At 66.8% G+C, this 16,137-nt stretch overlaps 1 protein-coding gene across 2 annotated transcripts in view; it reads left to right on the top strand.

The window, feature by feature from the left end:
* The window catches only part of LOC112106329 (piezo-type mechanosensitive ion channel component 1), a 96,317-nt gene that overhangs the window by 67,258 nt on the left and 12,922 nt on the right, over nucleotides 1–16,137 (top strand). Inside the window, exons 11-33 of one of the 2 annotated variants that reach the window (XM_026663603.2) lie at nucleotides 433–533; nucleotides 933–1,193; nucleotides 1,283–1,394; nucleotides 2,061–2,239; nucleotides 2,786–2,934; nucleotides 3,547–3,726; nucleotides 4,814–4,896; nucleotides 5,329–5,489; nucleotides 5,826–6,002; nucleotides 6,316–6,441; nucleotides 6,815–7,015; nucleotides 7,369–7,573; nucleotides 7,998–8,102; nucleotides 8,631–8,784; nucleotides 9,182–9,425; nucleotides 9,983–10,079; nucleotides 10,907–11,075; nucleotides 11,548–11,637; nucleotides 11,910–11,998; nucleotides 12,758–12,829; nucleotides 14,778–14,875; nucleotides 15,420–15,507; nucleotides 15,984–16,058. In XM_026663603.2, coding sequence (XP_026519388.1) covers nucleotides 433–533; nucleotides 933–1,193; nucleotides 1,283–1,394; nucleotides 2,061–2,239; nucleotides 2,786–2,934; nucleotides 3,547–3,726; nucleotides 4,814–4,896; nucleotides 5,329–5,489; nucleotides 5,826–6,002; nucleotides 6,316–6,441; nucleotides 6,815–7,015; nucleotides 7,369–7,573; nucleotides 7,998–8,102; nucleotides 8,631–8,784; nucleotides 9,182–9,425; nucleotides 9,983–10,079; nucleotides 10,907–11,075; nucleotides 11,548–11,637; nucleotides 11,910–11,998; nucleotides 12,758–12,829; nucleotides 14,778–14,875; nucleotides 15,420–15,507; nucleotides 15,984–16,058 — 3,216 coding nt within the window. The remainder of the gene's footprint in view (nucleotides 1–432; nucleotides 534–932; nucleotides 1,194–1,282; nucleotides 1,395–2,060; nucleotides 2,240–2,785; nucleotides 2,935–3,546; nucleotides 3,727–4,813; nucleotides 4,897–5,328; nucleotides 5,490–5,825; nucleotides 6,003–6,315; nucleotides 6,442–6,814; nucleotides 7,016–7,368; nucleotides 7,574–7,997; nucleotides 8,103–8,630; nucleotides 8,785–9,181; nucleotides 9,426–9,982; nucleotides 10,080–10,906; nucleotides 11,076–11,547; nucleotides 11,638–11,909; nucleotides 11,999–12,757; nucleotides 12,830–14,777; nucleotides 14,876–15,419; nucleotides 15,508–15,983; nucleotides 16,059–16,137) is intronic. The other variant, XM_026663604.2, reaches the window with a different exon arrangement.

Raw genomic sequence — 16,137 nt, 5'->3', positions numbered from 1 at the left:
TGGCCCCGGGTACTGCGCCCATCCCTGTCTGATCCCCACAGCCCCCCTGCCCTGGCCTCGGACACTGCGCCCGTCGCTGTCTGATCCCTCCCGGGTACCGTGCCCGTCACTGTCTGATTTCCCCCCCCCGGGTACCGCATCCATCACTGTCTGATCCCCACAGCCCCCGACCTGTCGGTGCCGCTCTCGGTCTACATCAGTCCCAAGGTGCTTGGCCAGTTTTCAGCCTCACTCTGTCTCCTCAAGGGGGGTGGGGCTGAAGGGGCTGGGGGAGGGATTTCGGGGCTGTGGGATGAGCTGGAGCCTTCATGCCCAGTGGGATGGGCTCCTCTCTGGGAGGTGATGGTACGAGCCGTGGGGTGCCCTGGTATGGTTGGGGGTGTCTCTGGGCAGCTTTGGGGCTGCTCTAACCATCCCTGTGATTCTCTGCAGCGAGTAAGAAGCCGGAGCGGCGCAGGCAAAGGCTGCCCCTGCACGCGCTGGGACACGTGATCATGAACCAGAGCTACGTCTGTGCCCTCATCGCCATGATGGTGAGCCTGGGGCAGGGCTCCGAGCGGCTGGGCAGGGCGTGCACCAGCTCCGGACCGGAGCTCTGATCTCCAGTGGGGGCTGGGCTGACTTGGGGTGGGGGTTCACCTGCTCCGAGCCCTGGGGAGGGCTGGGCTGACATGGGCGAGGGGAGGGGGCCAGCTCTGCACAGGGGCTCCGAGCCCCAGTGGGGGCTGGGCTGGCATGGGCACGGGGTGCACCAGCTCCGTACAGGTACTCCGAGCCCCACTGGGGGCTGGGCTGACATGGGCGGGGGGTGCGCCGGCTCCATACTGGGGCTCCCCGCCCCGGTGCTGGCAGGGCTGGGCTGGCATGGAACATGGGGAGGGGTGCACCAGCCGGGTGCAGGGCCTGAGGGCGGAGCCTCCTCTCCCGGCCAGGTGTGGAGCATCACCTACCACAGCTGGCTGACCTTCGTGCTGCTGCTCTGGGCCTGCCTCATCTGGATCGTCCGCAGCCGGCACCACTTCGCCATGCTCTGCTCCCCCTTCCTCCTGCTCTACGGCCTGGCACTCTGCAGCCTGCAGTACGTCTGGGGCATGGACCTGGAGCCCGAGCTGCCCACCCGCGTCGGCTTCATGAGCCTGGAGCAGCTGGGGCTGGTCAGAACCAAATACCCCTGCTTGGACCTAGGGGCCAAGGTAACCCCCCACTCCCCTCCCCGCTGCCCGTCCGCCTCCGGGCTGGCTGGTTCCTCTGCCCCTGGCTGATGTCCCGCTGCTCCCCACAGCTGCTCTACACCCTCACCTTCTGGCTGCTGCTGCGGCAGTTCGTGAAGGAGAAGCTGCTGAAGTGCCGGCGGCCGCCCGCCCCTCTGCTGGAGGTGACCGTCTCCGACGCAGGTGAGAACCCCTCCCCCACGGCCTGCGGGGTGACCCCGAAACACCCCCCGATCCTGCCCGGGGCCTCAGCCTCCCCCGCCTCCACGGGGAGCCCACGGCAGCCTTTGGAGGGGGAGCCGCAGGGAGTGCGCACTGGCCAGGGGAGACGCTGCTGCGCCCTCCGCCGTGCCCTGGGCTGGAGCGGGCGCAGCCTGTGCCTGGCCAGGGCCGTCGTGGCGCTGGACCTGCGTGCCGGGATGATGAGGGGCTGGTCTGCATCCGGCCAGATATAACTGTGGAGGGACAAGGGCAGCCATGTGCCCCCTGCCCGCAGTAACAGGGCCCACGGGTGTTGCTCGGAGCAGCCTGGGCACGCTCGCTGCTTTGCAATGGGGGGTGGGGGGTTGGGGAGCTGCCTCCCTCTGCCTGGGCACGGAGCAGGGCATCTTGGGCACCAGTGACCTCTGATCCCAGGAACCGTGCCTGGTGCCACCTGTGGGTGATGTCTGATCCCCCTGCCCTGGCTCCGGGCATCACGCCTGTCGCTGTCTGATCCCCACTGTCTGTCTGCGTGTCTGGGGCCGGAGCCTGCCGCCCGCCGGGGAAATGTGTATGCTGGGTCTCCCGGAGCTGCTTCGCTGGCGCAGGCCTGGCATGTCCCCGGCTCTCACCCGCTGTGCCCTGCAGAGCCCGGCCGGCCGCAGAGCGTGCTGAAGTTCCTGGGCGAGCTGCTGACGGATCTCTATGCCAAGTACTGGATCTACGTGTGTGCCGGGATGTTCATCGTGGTCAGCTTTGCCGGGCGCCTGGTGGTCTATAAGATCGTCTACATGCTCCTCTTCCTCCTTTGCCTCATCCTCTTCCAGGTGAGGCCTGCGCCCAACGAGAGAGGCTGGCTGGCAAGCCCTGCGAGGCGCCTAGGCTGGGCATGTTCCCTGCATGGGGTGCTGGCCTCGGCAGCCGCTTGCTGTCTGATTCCAGGGCGGCCTGGACACCTACCCCGCGACCGGCCGCTGTCTGTGATGGGGAACCCACCTGTGTCGTGTGGGCAGGTGCACCGGTCCGCTGGGCGGGGTGCTTCCTGGCCAGCCCTCCGTGCCGAGGCTTAAAGAAACCCCCAAGGTCCCATGGGGTGACTGGGCCACTCTGCGGGTGGCAGCCATCAGGCGGGGCAGAGCAAGGGGCATCGAATTAGCACCGCCGCTGGAGGTTCAGGCCAGGCTCCGAGGGGCGTGACGGGGCTGCGCTGGGCGGGGTGCTGGTGCTGGCTGGTCGTGGGCTCAGGAGAGGGGGCGCTGTGCCCGCCCTGAGGACAGAGAAGCGGGGCAGCCCTGCTGGGAGTTGGGGGTGCGGCCGGGTTCTGGGCTACGAGGGAGGCGGGGCCCAGGCGCTCATGGCTGTCGTCCCCGCAGGTCTACTACAGCCTGTGGAGGAAGCTGCTGAAGGGCTTCTGGTGGCTGGTGGTGGCCTACACCATGCTGGTGCTCATCGCCGTCTACACCTTCCAGTTCGAGGACTTCCCCATGTACTGGCGCAACCTGACCGGCCTCACCGACCAGCAGTGAGTGCCGCCCCCGTCCAGCCCTGACGCTGCCCGCACAGCGCTCCAGGCCAAGCCTTGCTCAGTGGCTGCTTCAGCTTCTAGGTGCTCAAACCCTGCCCCAGGGTCAGAGCCTCCAGGTGGGGTTGCCCCATCCCCTCGGCAGGGCAGGGTCTGTCCTGGGAGTGGGACCGACTCCCCCGAGAGGAATGGCAGGATTGTTCCCTCCCCCAGGTCTATGGAGAGGGAAACTGAGGCACGGAGAGGGCCAAGGACTGCCCCAAAGGCCGTCTGTGGCAGAGCCTCTCCCAGCCCGACCCCTCTCCTAGCACAGACTCCAGCTCCCGCTGCAGCCGCTCAGGCACTTCCCACGGAGCGCGTGCCGGGAATGGGCGGGACCGGGGCGTCTCCGTGTCAGTAACAGCCTGCGTCGCCGGGCGCTCTGCCGGCATGCCCGTTCTCCTCCCCCGACGGGTTCCATTAGCTGCTCTCACTCCGGGTGAGGGCAGTGCCTGGCTGGAGCTCTCCAGCTCTGCTCGCTGTGGCTGGGGAGCAGCGTTTGGGGTTGGATGCAGGAGCCGGGGCGGCGGGGGCTCCATCGCCCTGGTCCTCAGCCACTCTCCTCCCATCCAGGCTGGGCGACCTGGGCCTGGAGCAGTTCAGCGTCTCCGAGCTCTTCTCCAGCATCCTCATCCCGGGCTTCTTCCTGCTGGCCTGCATCCTGCAGCTGCACTACTTCCACCGCCCCTTCATGCGCATCACCGACCTGGAGCACGTGGCCCCCCCGCAGCCCCGGAGCCCGCCCGCCCCCAGGTATGCTCCCCTCCCGCCTGGCGCCGGGTGGGCCCTGAGCAGCGCCTCCCATCAGTCTCCTCTCTGGCCTGCCTGGTGCCCCAGTACAACGTGAGGAGCCAGAGCTCGCAGCCCAGCCTTGGGTTTGGCTTGGCGGAGGGGCCTGCGGGCAAATACACCAAGCAGGGTCTGTGGGGACAGGGAGCCGGAAAAGGGGCTGGGGCAGGGGCAGGCTCTAGGAGGTGTGTCTGGGGGAGAGGGCGCAGTTCCGGGCATCCTGTCTGCTCCAGCCCGGTGCTCCTCTGGGCCCCCCCCGGCTGCGAGCAGGGGGCCCTTCTGCAGACAGGCCTGGATGTGAGCTTGGGGTGGGCTGGCATGGGACCCTGCCTCTGGCGTTCATGCCCCTTGGTCTGACACGAGGGCAGTGAGGTCCTGGTATCTCCCTGTGCACGGGCACCGCAGCCCCTTCCCTGAGGAACCTCCCCTGCCCCTGGGCAGCCCCACGCCACCTCCCCTGCCCCTGGGCAGCCCCACGCCACCTCCCCTGCCCAGTTGCCCCACGTGTTGAGGAATGGCGTGTGCAGTGCCTGGTTCCCGGCCAGGCAGGGAGCAGCATTGGGCTCCTGCATGTTTGGGTTGTGCCTGCTGCTGGCTGCGCTGTGGGGCTGGGCCTCCCTCCCCAACCTCCTCCCTTGCTGCCCTGAACTAGGGAAGGGTCAGCTGTGGGTGCTGGAGCCGAGCCCGGCGCTGGGCACGCTGCCGTGCAGAGAGCTGGGCGGGTGAGCGGCCCCGGGGCTGTGCCCGGCGGGCTCCAGCTGGCCAGTGCAGCGCGTGGGATCGGCAGAGGGCGCTGCCGGGGGGTGTCTGTCGGATGCCAGGGGCTGCAGGAGCAGGACAGGTGGCTCAGCAGGGCCGCCCTCCCCTCTGAGGGCTGACCCCAAGGCCCCGCATTGGCACTGGTGGGTTCTGTGCCACTTGGGGCACCACCTTTTGGGATCTGACTTCTGCTTCTTCAAGGGGCCCCGGCCCCTCTGCTCCCTGCGTCCCAGCCCCGAGGATCCCCCTCTCAGCTCCTCCCCTGAGACCCTGTCCCTCCCCCCCCCCGCAGGTGCGAGGAGGCACCGGGGAGCCACCTGCTGCCCCATGCGGAGGAGGAGGCTGAACCCGGGGACTCCGACTCGGCTTCGGAAGGTAAATGCCTCTCAGGGCCCTGGGCGGAGCCCAGCGGGGTGGGGGGACCGGGGGTACGCTGGGACTGTGGGGGAGGGGCCTTTTCTCTGGCCGGAGAGATGTTGGGAAGGGGGAGGGAGCCTGTGGGGGGGGGGCACTGATGGGGGAGGGGGCAGGGAGAGTGCAGGGCCTGTGGTGGGGAAGGAGGTTGGGAGAGCACAACGGGTGTGGGGTTACTGGGGGAGGGGCAGGGCACCCAGGGGAGTGCAGGGAATGGGGTGGGTGCTGGTCGGGGAGGGGACAGGGAGAGTGCAGGGCTGGTGGGGAAGGAGTTTGGGAGAGCACAAGGGGTGGGGGGGGTTAGTGGAGGAGGGGCAGGGCACCCAGGGCATGGGGTGGGTGGTGGTGGGGGAGGGGAAGCGCACGGCTTTGACAAGCTGCCCTGCTTTGCAGCGGTGCCCGGTAAGTGGGGCCTGGTGCTGGAGCGCCTGGTGGTGCTGGGCTGGACCTTCTCCGACATCCTCACCCGCGGGCAGGTCTTTGTGCGGCGCCTGCTGGAGCTGCACGTCCTCAAGCTGGTGGCGCTCTACACCGTGTGGGTGGCGCTGCAGGAGGTAACGGGGGATGGGCGGGCGTGCTCGGGAGCCCAGAAAGGAAAATGCCCTCGAGGCCTCCCACCCGTTCCCCCTGGCCCTGGAGCTGCTGCTGGGCAATCTGCCTCTGCCAGCCATGGGGAGGGCCCCGTATGGGGGGTGGGATCCTCGGGGCAGGGGGGAGGGCTGCGTCGGGGTGGGAGTGGGCCGCTAGCTAGCCTGGGTGTTCCTTCGGCTGTCACGTGACTCAGTGGGGGGCCCTGGCCGTACGTGGTGAGGCTGGAAGGTGTCCTTGGAGGTGGGGGCCCCCTGACCAGCGCCCCCAGCTCTGCCCTTGCTCCCGTGTGCTCTCTGCAGGTGTCGGTCATGAACTTCCTGCTGGTGGCGCTATGGGCCTTCGCCCTGCCCTACTGCCGCTTCCGCCACATGGCCTCCTGCCTCTGCACCATCTGGGTCTGCATCATCATCGTCTGCAAGATGCTCTACCAGCTGAAGGCCGTCGACCCGCACGAGTACTCCAGCAACTGCACCGAGGTGCGCGGGGCAGGGACGGGACAGGATCCAGGAGGGGATTGGGGCTCCCCCCTCAGCCTGTGGGCTCCCGCAGCAGGCAGCCCTGGGAGGTCGGCAGGGCTCCCTCCATCCTGCCCAGGGAGCTGCCACCGGCATGCCCGTCCCTGCAGGGCAGCCCAATGTGCTGCCGCCCCACGACAGCGCGGGCATCAGCCAGGCAGCTGCCAGGCACTGGGAGGGATTGGCAGCTGGTGGGCCTGACGCCCCTCCTCCGATGGAGAATCATGGGTCCCACGCCTGGCAGCTGACGTCTGTTTGTGTGTTTGCTCCACAGCCTCAGCTGAATGACACCAACCTGCTGGGGGCAGAGGTGAAGAACTCCACGCTCTACCGGGGCCCCGTGGACCCTGCCAACTGGTTCGGCATCCGCAAGGGCTTCCCCAACCTGGGCTACATCCAGGTGGGTGATTCGGGGGCACTGCCCCTGCTCTCTGCTGGACTCGCGGCCCGCTCTGCCGCTGCCATGCTCCTGCTGGGGATGCCCACGTAGCAGGCATGGGGCAGAGACCCCCAGCTCCTCCCATGGGGCCCAAGGCAGGATTTGAGCCCTCGGAGGCACCAGCTCACCCGCTGTCCACGCTGGTCCATTGAAAATGGGAACCGACTGCCCCTCCGCCGGGGTCAGCGTTGGCAGCAGAGCCAGTGAATCCATGTGGGCCGTGGCCAGTCCAGCACCTCGCCCACGGCTGGTGGGGTGATCCCTCCTGCCCGCCATGCCCCAAGCCCTCGCTCCCAGCTGGGACTCACCTTCGCCCCTGGCTGTTCCCCTGCAGAACCACCTGCTGGTGCTGATGCTGCTCGTCTTCGAGGCCATTGTGTACCGGCGCCAGGAGTATTACCGCAAGCAGTACCAGCTGGCGCCGCCCGCCACCCAGACGCTCTTCGAGGAGCCGTCGCGTGAGCATCTGGACCAGGGCCTCGTCAGCTGCGCCAAATACTTCATCAACTACTTCTACTACAAGTTTGGCCTGGAGGTGAGAGGGCAGGGTTGAGGGCAGCCCCCCGGCCCTGGAGCCAAGAGCAGCGGGTCTATGGGAGCGGGCGCTCCCCAGCCCTGTGAGCAGGACCCCAGCATGGCAGGCAAACCCCCCCGCCCAGACCCTGCCTTCGGAAACGCTCGGGCACTTGCTGTGGGGAATTAACTCCCCCAGGATGGTGATTCCCTGGCGCTGCTGCCCGGGGTGCAGTTCAGGAGGGGGGACACTGCGGGCGCAGCGGGACCCTTGTTCTTCTTGCCCTCGGCTGGCTCGGTGTGGGGAGGGCGGCGCCAGCCAGGCCCCCTGGCATGAGGTTGCCGGCAGCTCAGCCCCTCGTCTCCCCCGCCCAGGTCTGCTTCCTCATGACGGTGAACGTGATCGGGCAGCGCATGAACTTCATGGTGATCCTGCACGGCTGCTGGCTGGTCGTTATCCTGACCCGCCGTCGCCGCGCCGCCATCGCCAGGCTCTGGCCCAAGTACTGCCTCTTCCTGGCCCTCTTCCTGCTCTACCAGTACCTGCTGTGCGTGGGCATCCCCCCCGCCCTCTGCATAGGTAAGGCCCAGGGGGCCGGGACCAGGAGAGCGGGGGATGCTTGGAAGCCCTGCTCCTAAATCGCTGCATGGGCAGGAAACCTTTTCCTTCCCTCCTCCCCCATCTCTCCACAGGCAGGGACCCCCTTCCCTCCCCCCCCCCCCCCCCCCGGCAGAGCCCCCCCCCCCCCCAGATCTCTGCATGGGTAAGAACCCCCTTTCTTCTCACCCCAGCCCCCAACCTCAGCACGGGCAAGGACCCCTTTCTTCCTCCCCTCTGCCCCCCTTATCCCTGCACGGACAAGGTCTTGGGAGTAGCTGGGGGGAGCATTGAGGCTCGTGTGTTATCGAACCCCCATCTCTGTAGCAGGCCTGGGAGCAGACACATGGGCATGGTGGGGGCACGTGTGCCCCGCTCCCCCGGTGACCTCTCCTCTCCTTGGCAGACTATCCCTGGAGGTGGAGCCGCTCCATCCCCATGAACTCGGCTCTCATCAAATGGATGTATCTGCCCGACTTCTACATGGCGCCCAACTCCATCAACCTCATCAGTGAGTACTCATCCTCTCCCTGGGCATGCCCCCGGCCCACATGGCACCGCTGCTCCCCATGGGACTGGTGCCTCCTCCTTCCCGGCTGTCTGTCCACCCACCCTCCCAGCAGCAACCAGCCACAAAGCAGTGCACTGGCTCCTGGGCAGCGCATGTTTCCCCCCTGGGAAATGCCTCGTTCCAGGCCTTGGGAGCGGAGTCTTGGTTGCCAGTGTCCTTCCCCAGGGGAATCCCACAGGCCTGACTCTCCCCCTGCATAGCCCCCCCTTAGCCAGAGGAGCTTGTCTGCCAGCCTGGCCCACTGGCCCCATGACCCGGCCAGCTGGGTATTGTCGCACCTCTGGGCATGTCACGGGGAGCAGCTTCCATGGAGGTGAGAACCAGCTGTGCCTCCCAGGCAGGGGGAGGGGCCCAGCTGGGGGTCTGCCCCCTTGGAGGAGGGGCCTGGCTGGGGTCCATCCAGTTCATTCTCCAAGGTGCCCATGGTAGTGGCATGGTGGGGTCCCTTTGACTCTCTTCTCCCTGCAGGTGACTTCCTGCTGCTGCTCTGTGCCTCCCAGCAGTGGCAGGTCTTTGAAGCCGAGCGGACGGAGGAGTGGCTGAGGGCGGCCGGGGAGAACACGGACCAGCTGGAGCTGGCCAGGGGCAGACCCAACCCGGTGCCCAACTTCATCAACTGCAGGTAGGGGATGGGCAGGCGCAGGTAGTGGGGTCTGGCCTGGCCAACTCCCGGCTCATGTGGGGCTGTGCCAAAGCACCCAGAGGGTGCAGGGCCTGCTCCCTCGAAAGCACTGGGCAGGGGGGCTGGGGACCCGCGGGCTGGGGGGCCCTGGCTCAGGGGAGCAGGACATGGCTCTGACGGTAGAGGGCCACAGGGAGGGGATGAGGCATGGAGACGATCTGGCGGCCTGTGGGGCCTCTCGCTCTGCTCCTTGGGGAAGGGGTGTCCTGCCACCCAGACCCCCAGCGGCCCAGGACCGGGCTGCCCGCTGTGCCACAGGGATAGGGTGGGAGGGCCGCCCTTGCCCCGCGGCTCCAGGGCTGTCAGCGCTGCTCTGAGCCGGCTGCCCTGGCTGCAGGTCGTACCTGGACATGCTGAAGGTGGTGGTGTTCCGTTACCTCTTCTGGTTCGTCCTGGTCGTGGTCTTCATCACCGGTGCCACCCGCATCAGCATCTTCGGCCTGGGCTACCTGCTGGCCTGCTTCTACCTTCTGCTCTTCGGCACGGCCATGCTGCGCAAGCCGGCCAAGGCCCGGCTAGTGCTCTGGGACTGCCTCATCCTCTACAACGTCACCGTCATCATCTCCAAGAACATGCTGTCGGTGAGCACCTGCTCCCGCCGACGCCCCCTGGGAATGGGCACCGGGCACGACTGGGAGAGCCCTGGCAGGGCCTGGGGGGCAGGGGCACTGCTGGGTTTGCCAGAGCCCAAGGGAGCACCCCCCATGCACCCTCTTTGGGGCCAGCCCCAGTTCCACTCTGTGCCTTGCCCTGGCCCCTTTCCTCCTTGGTTATCTGCCCATTGCCTGCTCCCCTGGCCCCGTGAAGACATCCCCCAGGGCTGGGTGGGCGAGGGGGGCTCTGCAGAATTCAAAGCCCCGTGTGGCCCTGGGGCCGGATGGGTTGGGCAGGGTTCACGTGCCCCTGTGGGAGCCCCCTCCTCCGTAGGGGCCTTCTGCCTGTGCTTTGGGAAGCCCTGACGGGGCAGGGCCGGGCATGCGTTGCCTTTAGACACAGGGGAGTGTGGAGCAGAGTGGCAGGGGCCTGAGCGGGCAGCGTGGGGGCAGGGGAATGGTCCCAGGGGCCCTTTGGGCACCTGGCTCCAAGCGGTTTGCACAGCGAGGGGGGGCTGACCCCCTCCCCCACTCTGTCCCGGCAGCTCCTCTCCTGCGTCTTCGTGCAGCAGATGCAGAGCAACTTCTGCTGGGTGATCCAGCTCTTCAGCCTGGTCTGCACCGTCAAGGGCTACTATGACCGTGAGTATCCGTCTGCTGGGCAGAGCGCCTGCGGGCATCTCAGACTTGGACAGTATCTCTGGGGGGGAGCAGAAACCTCATACTAGCCCCCCTGCTCTCTCACCCCCCCCCTGCTGTATGCCAGGGGCTTGGACCATGGGCCTATCCCAGTATCAGGGGGCTGGCAGTGAGGGGCTGGCCCATTGAGGCCTGGGGTCCCCCAGTGTCAAGAGGCTGGGAGGGGCTGAGGCTCCTGGGGTTGGAAGTGCGGGACCCAGCACTGTGGGAGGGGAGCCTGAGGTCTCCCAGTGTCCGGAAGGTGGGGGCTGAGTCCTGGAGATCTTCATGCCTGCAGTGTGGGGGTCAAGGCCCAGGGTCTCCAAGGATGTGTCTACACTGCATTGTAGACTGGGGGTTTTCAAGCCCACCCTGGAGTGTCCACACTGCACTGGGCTTACAGGTGCTGAACCTGGGTCTGTCAGCCGTGCTACCACATCCATACTGCACTGTGCAGCCCTTCTGAGCCAGGTCCGCGGCTTGAGTTATGTCCACACTGCACAGCGACGGGGCATGGCCCCGAATCACAACGGGACTCAGGCTGTGACCCTCCCCCCAGCTGGGTGCAAGGACCTGGTTCCTGAGTGCTTGTGACCTGAGTCAGACAGATCTGTGTGTGGACAGAAGGGGGGTGTGGGCTCAAACCCGAGTCAGGACCTGGGTTAGTGTGCTGTGTAGACATAGCCCTAGTGCCGGGAACGGAGTCCGACCCAGCCTCGCGCTGCTGTTTGCCTTGCGGTCGCCAAGCTCCACCTCACGCCCTGAACGGTCCTCTCTCTCTGCTTTGCCAGCCAAGGAGATGGGCAAGGACCAGGACTGCTCGCTGCCCGTGGAGGAGGCTGGCATCATCTGGGACAGCATCTGCTTCTTCTTCCTCCTCCTCCAGCGCAGAGTCTTCCTCAGTTACTATTTCCTGCACGTCATGATGGAGCTCCAGGCCTCGGCCTTACAGGCCTCCAGGTGGGGGCGGCACGGCCAGGGGATGCATGCTGGTGGGGCAGGCTGGGAGCCCCCTCACAGCAGGGGCGGGGGGGAGGATCTCCCTGTGAGGCACGATCCCCAGTGCTTCTGCCACCGGCCCAGCCTGTGCTGAGAACCGGACTGGCATGGAGGTGGCATTCCCTGCTTGTGCCCCCGGCAGAGGCTGAAGGCCGCATTTCCCCCAGCTCCCATGGAGCGCCGGGGACTGGAGGCCCTAGTTCCTGTGGGGCCCCGCCCAGAGGCCAGCAGGGGCTGGAGAGCCTGGGGCCCCAGGGGAAGTTGGAGGTGCCGGTGTTCTGCTCCTGGATCCCTTGTGCCTTGAGCTCTGGGCGCGGTGCCCCGGGGGCGGAGGTTGTCTCGCTGTGCTCTGGAGCAGGTGCCTGCAGCGCCCGGGCAGGGGGCGGCGTGCGGGGGGGGTGCCCCGGCTCACTGTCCTATGCTGTCTCCGCAGAGGATTCGCGCTGTACAAGGCCAGAACCCTGAAGAGCATGAGTTCCCACCGGCACGCCGAGGAGAAGTCGCTGGCCCAACTCAAGCGACAGTGAGTCAGCCGAGAGGGCGGGTCCCAGGCCGGGGGTTCTCGCTGCCCACAGCCCCTCTGCAAACGGGGGCCTGGGGAGCGGAGGCTGGCCGCCTGGCTCCGTGGGGGGAGATGGACCCCCCCAGCTGGGGGTAGGGGAGGAATTGGGCAAGGAGAAGGTCTCCTGCACCCGTGGGTGGGGCCACTGCGTGCTGGCTGTGATCAGACAGACGGCCGGAGCAGGGGGACTGACAGCGCCAGCGCCCGCAGCTGCTCTGTGTTTGTGGCTGCAGGATGGAGAGGATCCGGGCGAAGCAGGAGAAGTACCACCTGGGGCAGCGCCGCAGCGACTCCGCCGAGGCTCCGGACGAGGACCAGCCAGGTGAGAGTGGCAGGGCCGGCCGGGGGCACAGAGCCTGGCACCACAGAAGCGGCAGCATCTCGAGCCCAGCGCTAGCTCCTTCTGCCAACCCAGGGAGTCCTGTGCACCCAGTGCCCTTTACCGGGCTGGTATCCCAATGGGAGCCTGGCTGGGTAGGACGGGCTGGAGGGCAGGAGAGAACTGGCAGTGGCTTTTGGGGACCTGGGGTGCACAGGGTGGGGCTGCATGGCTCACACCCAGTGTCCTGGAGAGTCAGGTGGCCCATAACCTCCCACGCTGATCAGAATCATCTGTCTGTCCCTCCCTCCCACGTGTGTCTGTCATTCCCCTGCCCCAGGAAGCCCCACATCCATCCCCGTTCTCCCACAGACCCTCCCTTAGCAGTGCAGCGAGGTGGTTTGCCCTCAGATGGTGCCACCCCAGGATTCATGCCCCCCCAGCAGCGCTAGTTCCTTTGCCGGCCTGGGCGCTGCTGGGGCCACGACTCTGTGCTGTGAAGAGTGCGAGCAAGCTAGGGGTCCTCCCTCCTTGCCCCACTCCCCCCAAGCAGCCTCAGAGGCTGGGTCGGGCACACCGGGCATGTTCATTTCCACCCAGCGCGTTGGGCGTGGCCCGTCACCTCGCCTGCTGTGCCCTGCCCCATGCCGAGATCTGTGCCGCGGTCTTGGCTGCCGTGGGGCAGGGTGCGAGCTGGTGCGGCCGACAGGCGTCCTGCTCCGGCCGACGTGGTGCTTACCCTCCGATGTGCCCGTTCCGCAGAGCCAAGTGGCGAGAAGGACCCTTCCCAGCAGAGGAAGAATTGGTGGCGGCCCTGGTTAGACCATGCCGCAGGTACTGCCCCCGCCCCAGCATGGAGCACTAACACGGGCGACTGCCCTCGGCTCTAACCTTTCTGGCAGGGGGTCACTAACGCCTGTGGGGGGCTGCAGCAGGGGCAGGGCCGATCTGCCGGCTCGCCCATCTCCTCTGCAGCTCCAGTGGTGCCTTCCTCGTGGCTGGCGCCGGTGCTGGCGGTCTGCATGGCCCCGAGCCCGGCTCCTCCCCCCTCTGCTTCCCACCCACACCCTGGGGCGCTAACCAGGTGTTTCTGTGCTTGTCGGTACTAATCGGTGAGGGGCTTGGGAACAGATCCTAGGTGCCCATTGGAGCCCCTTTGTAGACAATCTCCCCCCCCCCCCCCTCCGAGCAGAGGGTCCTTGGAACCAGGCTTCAGGCTTAAACCTAGGCCGGCTGGGTTCTGTGAGCGAATCGTGCAGCTAATCTGTGTGCAGCATGGCTGCCCCGGAGCACTCGCCTGGGGCCCTGCCTACAGGGGCCTGTGCCATTCAGCTGCTCGTGCGCACCGGTTCCTCCTGCGGAAGTCACTGGTGCAAGCTGGCCCATGGCCCCTGCCAATCCCCGAGTGCCTGGCCGTAGAGGTGCCAGCGTGCTCTGTGAGCGCTGCGCTCCAGGGCGCTAGCCGCAGGCTCCGGGGCTACTCGGTGGCTGATTGGGATGCAGCTGTTTTAATGCTCATCCGGCAGAGCTATCGGTGGCTCTTTGGGGACTCCACTCTTGGTGCGCGGGTGCGTGAGATGGGATTCTTTGGCCATCAGTGTGTACAGGGCCTGTGCCCATGCCCTAGCTGTCCTCCCCCAACCCTCCGCCCACGGGCATAAAGGGCACGGAGCCGACCCAACCGCCCCACGGTTCCTTCTGACCCCCAGTAAGGGAGGTGTCCCTTGTACGGTCCTCTCCTCCACCGGGGCCTGATAGAAGGGGCCCTCCCTCGGAGGAAGTAAAGTCCTCTTCTTCCTCCTGTGCTGGGCAGAGCAGGGCTCAGCTCCCACCCTAGCAGGAAGAGCCCTCACAGGAAGCTTGGCGAGTCACGCCAGCAGAACAGAATAATTCCAGGACACCCCCACGCTGCCCGTGGCCTTTGCTGATAGAGACCAGCGGTTCTCCCCGGGTGAAGGCATGGTAGGAGCTAGCCACGTTCTACCCACTGCGCCATGGTCGCGCTCATTCCGCTGGAGCTGAGGCAGCCTCTGGGGCCTGCCTGAAGAACGTCCCCGTTGCTCAAAGGCAGGGCAGCCCCGCAGAGCTCATGCTACCCCCCTCCAAGACGCTGCTCATTGGAAGAGGCGTCCGGGTCGAAGGCCCATTTTGGCTGCTGGTGAATTCCTGCCCACCTCCACGCTTGGGAGCCGTCAGGAGCGGGAGCCGGCCGGGCAGCCGCCCAGAGAGGACCGTTTCTGACCCTGCAGCAGGAGTGGTTCCTCGAGCTGGGTTCTCCATGTGGCTTCCACGCCCTGCCCGCTTTCCCCACTGCTCCTCTGGGGTCCCGGGGAAGGACCTGGGGCATCGGGCTCCCTTTGGGCCCTCGGGTGAGGGTGCGAGGACATCTAGGGCGCAGGCAGGGCCCCGCGGACAGGCTCGGGTCACGTGCAGCGAGAGTGGAGTCCGTGGGGAGCCCGCCAGGAGGAGCACCGTGACTGGGGTAAGCGGCTGCTCACTGGGTTGCACTGACGGTGCCCTGAGATACGCCGCGCTCAGGGCCGCCTCCAGGTGGGCTCTGCCCCCGGAGTCATAAGCCTGACGTCACCTTATCCTGGGCTGAGCTGGTCAAAGCCCCACAGAGCCATCAGTGCTGTGGGGCCTAGTCTGAGCGCCATTCCCCCCCCCCCCCCAGGAGTCAGGGGGTGGGGGCAGGGACCTTCCCTCCCAGGCTGCGTCCTCTGCAGGTCCCTCTATGACACCGGCTGTTGTGTGTTGTCTCCCCCTCCCCGGCTCCCCACAGTGCTGCACTCGGGTGAGTATTTCCTCTTCGAGTCGGACAGTGAGGAGGAGGAGGCCAGCTTGGAGGAGCAGAAGCCAGCCAAGCAGAGTGCGTTCCAGGTAAGGGCAGCCCCCAGCCGGCCCTGCTGGAGCCAGGCAGCTACCTGCTAGCCGTGGTCATGGCTGGACAAACAGGATGTCCGTCTGTCCACTCTGCCCATCTGTCCGTCCGTCCATCCGCATTCTGTCCACCTATCCCTGTCCTTATCCATCTGTCTCTCCTCTGTCCAGCCCCATCCCCCATGCCCCCAGCTCTCCGCCCCGTGCCTGTCCGTCTCCACCCCGCATCCTCTTTCACCCTCCTCGGCCAGGCTGCAGTGATGGCCCCCGGGTCAGCGTGGCAGTGCCGTCCCCGGGGATAGACAGGACCAGGCGCCAGTGCCAGGCGGGTTTGCAGACACCCTGGATAGTTTATGGAGCCCGGTGATATTTTGGCACAAACCTCTGGGAAGCTCGTGTCTGGGCAGGAACCGTCCCCCCGCTGCCCGCCTGCCCTCTGCTCACAAGGAGGGGCAGCAGGCAGGTTGGTCCTGGGCAGGCCACGCCTGCGGTGGGGCTGGCGGCTGCCGCACACTGAGCTCTGCACCTTGTCTCTCGGCTCCAGCTGGCGTATCAGGCCTGGGTGACCAATACCAAGTCTGCCCTGAAGGAGCGGCAGCGGCTGGACCAGGAGGACGCTGAGTCGCCAGCAGGTGGGACTGGCTTGCCCTCCTCTGCCCCTTGCCCGGCTCGCCCTGGCTGGGATAGATGGGGGCAGGGGGCTCTCTGGGCTCGCAGCATGTCCCTTCCCAAGCTGGGAGGAGCCTTGGCTGGGCATGTCCTGTCCCTTGGAGGGGAGAGCGTGACGGAGGGGGCGTCACACCTGGGGAGGCCAGCAGCATCCTGGCCCCATGTGGAGAAGGGGTGTCCTTCCCCCTGACTCCAATGGCTCCATTCCCCTCCCCGTCCTTCCCCCCTCCTCTCTGGGGCCCCATTCCCCTCCCCAGGAGGTATGTGGTAATCCTTGCTGGAGAGGGGCCCTGCTCCCCTCCCATTGCCCACAGGCCCCAGAGGAGCCTTGTCGTGAGCCAGCCCGAGGGGGTGATGACGGCGAGCCCCATGGAGGCTAAGCATGACCGTCTGGGGGCGTCAGGCTGGTTTCAGGGGCGTAACCCGCCCTGCCTTGCAGGGGACGGTGGAGATGGAGACGTCTGTGAGGCCGAGGCACCTGAAGAGCCTGAGGACCAAGAGGAGGAGGACACAGGTGGGTGGGAAGCTCTGGAAGATGGGGAGAGCTGGGGGTTCATGTCCCCCAAAGCATGGGCACCCCATAGCCCTGACTG

The sequence above is a fragment of the Terrapene carolina genome, unplaced genomic scaffold, assembly GCF_002925995.2.
Source record: "Terrapene carolina triunguis isolate 2854851 unplaced genomic scaffold, T_m_triunguis-2.0 Scaffold33891, whole genome shotgun sequence".
Taxonomy (NCBI): Eukaryota; Metazoa; Chordata; order Testudines; family Emydidae; genus Terrapene; species Terrapene triunguis.
The sequence above is the reverse complement of the archived record's forward strand: the minus strand, read 5'-3'. Positions and strand labels throughout refer to the sequence as shown.